Source organism: Anarrhichthys ocellatus, unplaced genomic scaffold (genome assembly GCF_004355925.1).
Source record: "Anarrhichthys ocellatus isolate YVR2014 unplaced genomic scaffold, GSC_Weel_1.0 scaffold507, whole genome shotgun sequence".
Lineage (NCBI taxonomy): Eukaryota > Metazoa > Chordata > Actinopteri > Perciformes > Anarhichadidae > Anarrhichthys > Anarrhichthys ocellatus.
Window position 1 is genome coordinate 1 of NW_022280481.1, and position 9,850 is coordinate 9,850.

Here is a 9,850-nt window from a genome sequence, read left to right on the forward strand (position 1 = left end):
TACATACAGGTTAGTACTACTGCTACTAGTACTACTGCTACTACTACTACGACAACCTGCCGAATGTGGCTGAGTACTGTCATAATAACTACATACAGGTTAGTGCTACTGCTACTAGTACTACTGCTACTAGTCCTACTGCTACTACTACTACTACTACGACCTGCTGAATGTGGCCAAGTACTGTCATAATAACTACATACAGGTTAGTCTAGTAGTACTACTGCTACTACTACTGCTACTACTACTACTGCTAGTACGAAAACCTGCTAAACGTGGCCGATTACTGCTACGACAGGCTTACAACAGTTTGTTGCTGTTTCCAGTCTTTGTGCTAAGCTAGGCTAACAGTTTCCCCCTTTTTTCAACTTTTGTGCTGAGCTACGTTAACAGTTTTCACATCCTTTGTGCTAAGCTTGGCTAGCTGTTTACCCCTGTTTCCAGTCTTTGTGCTAAGCTAAGCTAACCCCCTCTGTTTCCATGTATCAGTCAGGTGACGGCTCTCTGAAGGCGTTGGAGGAGACTAAGAACTTCACCACCCAATCACTGGCCAGCGTCGCCTACCAGATCACCACTCTGGCCAGTAGCGTGCTGAGTCTGCTGGACGCTCAAACCAATCAGCTCCGTCACATGGAGTCCTCCATCAACCTCATTGGTCAGGTGAGCCCCGCCCTCCATCACCTGTCGGTGACGACACTATCCAGGTGCATTGTGGGAAGTGTAGGTTCCACGTTACACCGACTGTTTGTAGAACCTGCGTCACCATGAAAACACGTGTTTGAATCCCGACCGACAACTGCCAGCATGTTATTGATGAGCTTCAATCTGATTGGTTCCTTCTGTTTGTTCCCTCTGACCAAGTGTTGAGAATACCGATCCAGGTCATCATCGGTGTGTGTGTGTGTGTGTGTGTGTGTGTGTGTGTGTGTGTGTGTGTGTATGAATGGATGAATGGATGAATGGAGCCTCTGTTTTCCGTCTGCTTTGTGTTCACTACAGTGATTTAAAGTGTTTATAAAAGTCCTGCATTCCTTCATCTGTTGTTTGTTTTTAAATGTTTCTCAAACTGTAAATATATTCCATAAATAATCTCTCATTTCATGTATTTTATCAGTGATGTCTTTATGCAGCAGTTCTTAAATCCCAGACAATAAAAGTAATAAATAATAATATTGATAATAATATATGGATTCACTATCAGTGATTCATCTGAGGTCCAAAGTGAGTCCATGTTGAGTCTTTTGAACTCTTCCTCTGTGATCTTTGACTTTATTAAATGTGTTTTATATGTAGGTTCTTTTCACCTCAGATTCTTCTTCATTAATGAGTTGTTGATCCGTTCCTCTCTTCAGACGGTGGAGATGCACAAAGAGAAAGTTTCTCGTAGAGAGATCGGCGTCTTCACGGCGGTGCGACGCGTCCCACGAAGCCACAAGATCCTCCTTCCTCCTGCCGGGTCACAGCCCCGCCCACCTTACAGCCGCCGACCAATCAATTACCAGCAGCTGGACGGCCTTGGCCACGGCATAAAAGTACCTCACAGACACACACACACACACACACACACACATGTTCTTTAGTGTGTCTTTAGATCCACTTCCTGGTTCAAATGTGACCTTCTGTACTAAAGTAACAGACATTTTGGGTTCTTTCACTTCACTTTCCTCTGAGGGTCATTTTAAAGTAGTTATATTGTGATCAGCAGTATTTTAAAGAGAAGAGAAGCCAAAAACAAAAGCAGAAGTTTAGTCTAGTTTTGGGTGAAGTTTCTGTGTTGAGATGCTAACAGGAAATCGGTGTCTGCAGCAAAACCACAGAAACAGAAGTGACTCTGCAGAAAAAGTTCCTCATTCAAACTTTATCTTCGACCGGATTTTATTTTCTGTCATATTATTTCCTCCCGATAGTCTCGGATGTTCAGCTCTGCTGTTGTAAACTATTATAAACTGCTGTAAACTACTGAAAACTATGGCAAACTATGGCAAACTAGAGTAAACTGCCGCAAACTGTTGTAAACTACTCCAAACTGCTGTAAATTGCTGTAAAGTAAACCAGTGTCCAGTGCAAAGTATTTTAAAGTATTTTAAACAATTGTAAACTATTGCAAATTACTTCAACATATTGCAAACATTGCAAACTGATGCAAACTGCTGTAAACTGCTGTAAAGTAAACCAGTATCCAGTGAGAACTTGAACAATCACAGTACTGGAGGGAAACGCAGCATTTCACTGCAGACATGTTGAATATGTGAGTAAGAAGTGATGGAGGAGAAAAACACAGTAAATATGTTTCTAATAATTTTATCTGAAGTTAAGAAGAAGAAGAAGATCTCTTCAATGTGTGACTGTTGTGTAAATGTAAACTGCCCTTTAATGTCTATTGTATTCGTATGTTACTGCTGCTGGTGTTCAGCCAACACACAGTTCAGACTTCCATGAAGAGGTTTGTAAAAACTCTTCTCACACACACATACACACTCTCTCACACACACACACACACACACACACACACTGACAGACACACACACACAGTCTTTGTAGAGCGTGGGAAAATGTTTAGAGAGACTAATTAGAGCTGCTGAGGCCTGAGAGACTCTATTGAAGCTCTCACACACCCCACACACACACACAGTAACACAATCATGTCTCTGCCCCCCATCAGGTCTCTGGGAAACAGTCTGACCGAACAGGAACGATCCGCAAACATGGCGCCTCCACCAGGTTCAGTGTGATTCTACTGTGTTTATTTTAATGACAACTTCCTGTTTCATCTCAGACATCTCTAACAAGGATGTCTGTGTGTTTGTGTGTGTGTGTGTGTGTGTGTGTGTGTTTCAGGTCCACCAAACCTCCAGAAGCGGTGCAGTGCCCGGTGGCGCCCACTGTCAGCGGGTAATAACCCTCTTAGTGAGGAACACATTCAGGTTGACTTTCACAATAAAAGCCTCAGCCTAGTGTCACACTAACATCAATATTAATTATATAAATATTATATATAATATTTATGTTTTACAAATGATCTGCAGTTAATATTCAAGTCTTAAATAAATCATCTTGTGATGAAAAAAGACTTTTCTGATGTCTGATAAGATCTTTGAACACATTTATTAACTTCTCTATTTTTATTTATTACGTCTTTCTCAGCTCTAGTTTCGGGAAACCCGTGGCTCCGCCCACCATCCCCACCACCTGTCAGGCTCCACCTGATGGTGACACCATCACCACGCTGCTCGACGAAGCCCCGCCTCCTCCTCCTACGGCGAATGAGATGTCAGCACAGGAGGATGAGGTTGCTGACACCTCGACCCCTCCACCTCCTCCTGATTCGTCAGGAGAGACGGTGGCTCTGCTCCCTCCTCCCCCTCCTTCAGAGGCTCTGACCAATTACAGCGCTCCTCCACAGGCTCCGCCCCTCTGCCTCGAGACAGGTGAGGCTAAAACAAAAGCAGTGTGTCAATGAATGTTACCATGACGATTAGTCTGGATCAGATGAACCCGGATTAGAAGACCCAGTTCAGATGAAGTCAGATCAGATGAACCTGGTTCAGATAAACAGATACACCCGATCAGTAAAACCTAAATTTTAACAAGTGTTGACTCTAAATAATCTTGGCCCGGATCATTGGTCAAACTGAGTGACATCACGATGACATCAGATCTCTTCTGTCTCCTTAGTGGTGGAAGAGAGCAGCTTCCCCCCTCCATCTCCCCCTCCTCCCTCTGATGATGACGGCTTCCCTCCTCTGCCCAATGAGGCCTCAGAGCTGCCAGCCCCGCCCCCTCCACCTCCACCCAACCAGGAAGTAGAGGGTACCTGTCTCTCTCTCTCTCTCTCTCTCTTTCTCCCCCCCCCCTCTGGTGTTTTCCTCTCAGTTCCTTTTTTCTCAGTTTCTTCTTCTGTGGTGTTCTTCTTCAGTGACCCTTCCGCCCAGGAGGAGTCACCGCCGTCACTCGCCCCCTACCACTTGCTCTCTCTCTCTGAGGGTTCGCTCTGGCCCCGCCTCCCGCAGCAGTTCTATGCGCTCTCTCTTCCTACCTGCTGTCCAATCACGTAAGCCGACAGAGGGAAGTCACTGTCAGCCAATAGAAACCCAGATAAAAACAGATACTACACATAATTAAAATACCTGAAAGATAAAGATTCATTCATAAAGAACTAGGAGTTATTGAAGATGTTATTGGTACTAGGAGTTCTTGAGGATGCTATTGGTACTAGGAGTTCTTGAGGATGTTATTGGTACCAGGGGTTCTTGAGGTTAGGGGTACTAGGAGTTCTTGGGGATCTTATTGGTACTAGGGGTTCTTGAGGATGCTAGGGGTACTATAAGTTATTGAGGATGTTATTGGTACTAGGCGTTCTTGAGGATGTTAGGGTTACTAGGAGTTCTTGAGGATTTTAGGGGTACTAGGAGTTCTTGAGGATGTCATTGGTACTAGGAGTTCTTGAGGGTGTTAGGGTTACTAGGCTTGCTTGAGGAAAGTTGCAGGAGAACCAGGGGACATCAATTCAGTTCTAGGTGTCCTTGATGAGATTCTATGAGTTCTTGAAAAAACTGTTGTTAGTTTCAGTCGTTCTTGAGGTTCTACAGGCCATTGTCGAAATGTTTGGGTTCCTACGAATATTGTGAGAGGTGTTCCAAGAATCATTCATAGGAGTGTTTTGAGAAAGTTAAAGCAGCCCTTTAAATGTCCCCAGGAGTCATTTTGGCAACACTACGTATGGGCCTTAAGCAAGTTTCAGGAATGAGGATTTCTAGTTGATCTGAATAAGGTTTCAGGAGTCCCATAGGAAGTTAGGAGGTCCCTGAGAACTACAGGAGTCAGGACTACAGGAGACCCCAAGAAGGTCAGGGGATCCAGGACACTGTTTGAGTTGTAAGGGTCCTTTAGGAGGTTGCAGTAGGCTTTAATGTTCTACAGAGTCTTGAGTAGGTTTTCTGAAGTCCTCGTGATGGTTATGGGGCGGGGGGCATTGAGGACTGTTTAGGTTTTACGTCGTTGAGGAAATTGTGTCGGTCCAGGAGACCTGGAAAAGGAGAAAGTTCCAGGCCTTTATTTGATCAGATGATTTTTCAGTCCTTAGTTCTGTGTGAGGATCCATAGATTGTCTATGAATACAAATGATCACTCCCCTCTTGAAGCTAACACTGACTGATTCTGTCTGTCTGTCTGTCTGTCTGTCAGTGATGATCCCCCCTCCTCCCCCCTACCCTCCCCCCCATGCTCCTCCCTCCTCATCCTCCTCCACCCTGCTGCCACGCTCCTCTTCCTCATCTCGACTTTGCTTACCTGCTCGCCTCGAACACCTGGGTAAGAAAACACACATACTGTTAGTATGTAGTTAGTATTCTAGTAGCAGTTCAGCATAGTATTGTGACCAACTTATACTATTACAGTAGTAGGGCAGTAGTACTACACATCAGCAGTACACACACACACACACAACTCCTGAAAATGTAAACTATCAAGCTTCGCTGCTTTTTGCCAAAGCCTTGCCTCCTCAGACCTGATTGGCCAATCACAGCTGTCACTCACAGGACCTCTGTGCTCTTAGATCTAGAACTCCCAGCCACGTCCCCTCCTCTCCTATTGGACGATGAGGGTGGTTTTGATGACCTTATGCCGCCCCTCCCTCCACCTGTGGACTATGACTCAGACGCCCCCGAACAATACCTGGAGAAAGGTACACACATATACTGTATCTATATCTATATATATATACCGTATATATTTATTACAGGTACTGATATTGTAGAAAACAGACCTGCCACATCTGTTTCCTATAATATCAGTCGGAAGCTCCAGAGAGGACGACTGGCTAGTTGGCTAGTTTGTCTCCGAAGCTCTAGAGAGGACGACTGGCTAGTTAGCTAGCTAGTCTCCGAAGCTTCAGAGAGAGGACAACTGGCTAGTTAGCTAGCTAGTCTCGGAAGCTCCAGAGAGAGGACGATTGGCTACTTAGCCGGTCTCCGAAGCTCCAGAGAGAGGACGATTGGCTAGTTAGCTAGTTAGTCTCCGAAGCTCCAGAGAGAGGACGACTGGCTAGTTAGCTAGCTGGTCTCGGAAGCTCCAGAGAGAGGACTATTGGCTAGTTAGCTAGCTAGTCTCCGAAGCTCCAGAGAGGACGACTGGCTAGTTAGCTAGCTGGTCTCGGAAGCTTCAGAGAGGATGATTGGCTAGTTAGCTAGCTAGTCTCGGAAGCTTCAGAGAGAGGATGATTGGCTAGTTAGCTAGCTAGTCTCCGAAACTCCCACCTGTTCTCCTCAACTGACCAGTCGGCCTAATTTTTTCCACGGCTAGTGTAGCATCAGCGTGGAAGCATTTTGAAATTAGCAAAGTATCTAGCTTAAAGCTTCATCCACACACTCTCTTCACAGAGTAGCAAAGCACGTTGCTATCGCCAGGTAAATGACAACTTGTTGCATGAAAGCGTGGAGGAGTTAGCAAGCTAGCTAAGTAGCTAGCTGTCTACTAGTTGGCTTGTTGGTGCTATACTTGTTATGAGCCTAACAGCGGACATTAATGTTTCATGATGTCTTCTACTTAAAGGTATATGTACAGATACATAACTGTAGTTCCCCTGTGTGTCCAGTGGAGGCGCTCTACAGCTACGAGGCCTCCAAACCCGACGACCTGTCGCTCACGGAGGGCGACGTCGTCTACTTGCTTCATCGCCATGACGACGGCTGGTGTGAGGGATTTCTCCACGGCAACAGGGGCTTCTTCCCTGGAAACTACGTCCAATCACAGAGCAGGACTGAAGCCCCGCCTCCAGTTCACACCTGAGTATTTCCATACAAACAGGATTTGTAATAACTAATTTTACTATTAATGAGAATTCCATATGCAAATATAGAGTTTCTCAAAGTCACAGTAGAGACAGACAGACAGACACACAGAAACGCAGACAGACAAACACAGACACACAGACAGACAAAAACACACACAGACAGACAGAAACACAGACAGACAAACACACAGACACAGACAGACAGAAACACATAAACACATAAACACAGACAGACAGACAGACAGAAACACATATACACAGACAGAGAGACAGACACACAGAAACAGAGACAGACAGAAACACAGACAGACGGCACAAACTATGAACTGTATCTGAAATGTTTCAGTGAAAGAAAAATCTTTTAAAATGTCAATAAACAAATATTAACTTACAGAAGAAGAAGTACTCAGATCTCTGTAAATTAAAAGTACTAATACCACAGTGTAAAATACTCAACTTACTTCAAAATAAAGTACATCACCTTTTAGTTAAAGAACCAAAAGTACAAATGCTCATTATGCAGAATAATATATATATATTATGTTATTGTACTATAGTTATTGATGCATTAATGTGTTCATCATTTTAATATCTTTATATAATCAATAATAATAATAATACATCATTTATTCATTGATTAATAATCTGAATCTGTAAAGTAACTAAATGTAGTACATTAAAAAATATAATATATTCCCTCTGAGGTGTAGTGAAGTATGAAGTATGAAGTAGAAGTATGAAGTAGAAGTATGAAGTAGTCCAAAAATATATTTTTGCCCTCATGTTGTACTGATACACAATACTGTGTACAATACTGTGTACTCTGAATACAGTACTTTACCTTTAAACTGCTGCCCCCTGCAGGCCACAGACACAAACTACAGACTGATGGTTCAAACTGTACAATAATAATCTAATATTATTATAATCAATTCAGTGTTAATCACAAGTTATTACTGTCAGTAATAAGTCATTTAACATGTGAGTTATTTTGTTTAATGATTAATGTGACATATCAATAAATTAGTGAAATTCTGTTTTGTTTGTTCAGAGAATCATTAAATCTAAATAAATACAAATAAAACATGTTCAAATGAAACATTAGAGAGAAACATTAATAAATCTTAATATAGACATATTAATGTTTTATCAAAACTATGTTTTACTTTCAGTTTGACCTTAGCTTTGATATGGCGACGAACAAAAGATGAGTGTTTGTTTCTGATGGCCGTCATTCATTTATTGCTGTCAGGCCTACTGAGTCCTACTGGGTCCTACTGGGTCTTCGAGGGTCCAACTGTGTCCTACTGGGTCTTACTGGGTCCAACTGAGTACTACTGTGTCCTACTGTGTCTTAGAGGGTCCAACTGGGTCCTACTTGGTCCTACTGGGTCTTCGAGGGTCCAACTGTGTCCTACTGGGTCTTACTGGGTCCTACTGGGTCTTACTGGGTCCAACTGGGTCCTACTGGTCCTACTGAGTCTTTGAGGGTCCAACTGGGTGCTACTGGGTCTTCCTGTGTCATGCTGGGTCTTTTCTTCTCCGACTTAATTTTATTTGTATCGCCCAATATGGGAACTGGAGATGTCAGAGAGGAGGATGCTGAGGAAACTACTTTGGACAATATTCCAGACAACGCCTCTCATCCTGTGAACTCCACACAGGTCGCCCTCCTGACTAGATCCGTTCATTGGCCCCGCCTCCTGGTCGCCCTCCTGACTAGATCCTTTCATCGGCCCCGCCTCCTGGTCGCCCTCTTGACTAGATCCTTTCATCGGCCCCGCCTCCTGGTCGCCCCCTTGACTAGATCTGTTCATCGGCCCCGCCTCCTGGTCGCCCTCCTGACTAGATCCTTTCATCGGCCCCGCCTCCTGGTCGCCCTCCTGACTAGATCTGTTAATTGGCCCCGCCTCCTTGTCGCCCTCTTGACTAGATCTGTTCATCGGCCCCGCATCCTGGTCGCCTTCCTAACTAGATTCTTTCATCGGCCCCGCCTCCTGGTCTCCCTCCTGACTAGATCCGTTCATCGGCCCCGCCTCCAGGTCACCCTCCTGACTAGATCTGTTCATCGGCCCCGCCTCCTGGTCGCCCTCTTGACTATATCCTTTCATCGGCCCCGCCTCCTGGTCGCCCTCTTGACTAGATCTGTTCATTGGCCCCGCCTCCTGCTCGCCCTCCTGACTAGATCTGTTCATTGGCCCCGCCTCCTGGTCGCCCTCCTGACTAGATCTGTTCATCGGCCCCGCCTCCAGGTCGCCCTCCTGACTAGATCTGTTCATCGGCCCCGCCTCCTGGTCATCCTCCTGTCTAGATCCTTTCATCGGTCCCGCCTCCAGGTCGCCCTCCTGACTAGATCTGTTCATCGGCCCCGCCTCCTGGTCTCCCTCCTGACTAAATCCGTTCATTTGCCACGCCTCCTGGTCGCCCTCCTGTTTAGATCCTTTCATCGGCCCCGCATCCTGGTCGCCTTCCTAACTAGATCCTTTCATCGGCCCCGCCTCCTGGTCGCCCTCCTGACTAGATCTGTTAATTGGCCCCGCCCCCTGGTCGCCCTCTTGACTAGATCTGTTCATCGGCCCCGCATCCTGGTCGCCTTCCTAACTAGATTCTTTCATCGGCCCCGCCTCCACGTCGCCCTCCTGACTAGATCCTTTCATCGGCCCCGCCTCCATCCAAAGCATTGTTGTTAGGAGCAGTTAGGGTTCGATCAAGGACACTTACTAGGAGACCAGCGATCTTCACAGGACGACCCACTCTACATCTTAAGCCACAGCCGCCTAGTAAGGAGAACTTAAATGTATGTTGGGTCACAGTTAAACCTGATGAGGTCATCACATCATCATCATCACCAAACCTTTGACACATTTTACTGTATTGCAAACAAAACACAAAATACTTCAAAGGTGTAAAATATCTTTATTGTCAGTTATCAAAAATGTTTTCAAGTAAAAAGTCAGACTCAGAGTCCGTAAACACAAAATAAATAGTTTGTTCATAAATATAAACATAAATACAGACAAATAAATAGAACAGTAGAAGACAAACAGAAACAGAATAGAA

The 9,850-nt window shown here is 44.9% G+C and overlaps 1 protein-coding gene across 1 annotated transcript; it reads left to right on the plus strand.

Moving 5' to 3' along the window:
* Window positions 1-29: 29 nt before the first annotated feature.
* Window positions 30-6,946, plus strand: LOC116401532 (abl interactor 1-like; the record flags this gene model as incomplete). The annotated part of the gene is made up of 11 exons (XM_031879986.1): window positions 30-98; window positions 490-660; window positions 1,353-1,532; window positions 2,663-2,721; window positions 2,839-2,892; window positions 3,145-3,428; window positions 3,676-3,810; window positions 3,917-4,051; window positions 5,185-5,310; window positions 5,555-5,683; window positions 6,593-6,946. Coding segments are annotated over 11 exons (1,536 nt in total), but the record flags the coding sequence as incomplete, so codon positions are not given.
* Between the last annotated feature and the right edge of the window lie 2,904 nt (window positions 6,947-9,850).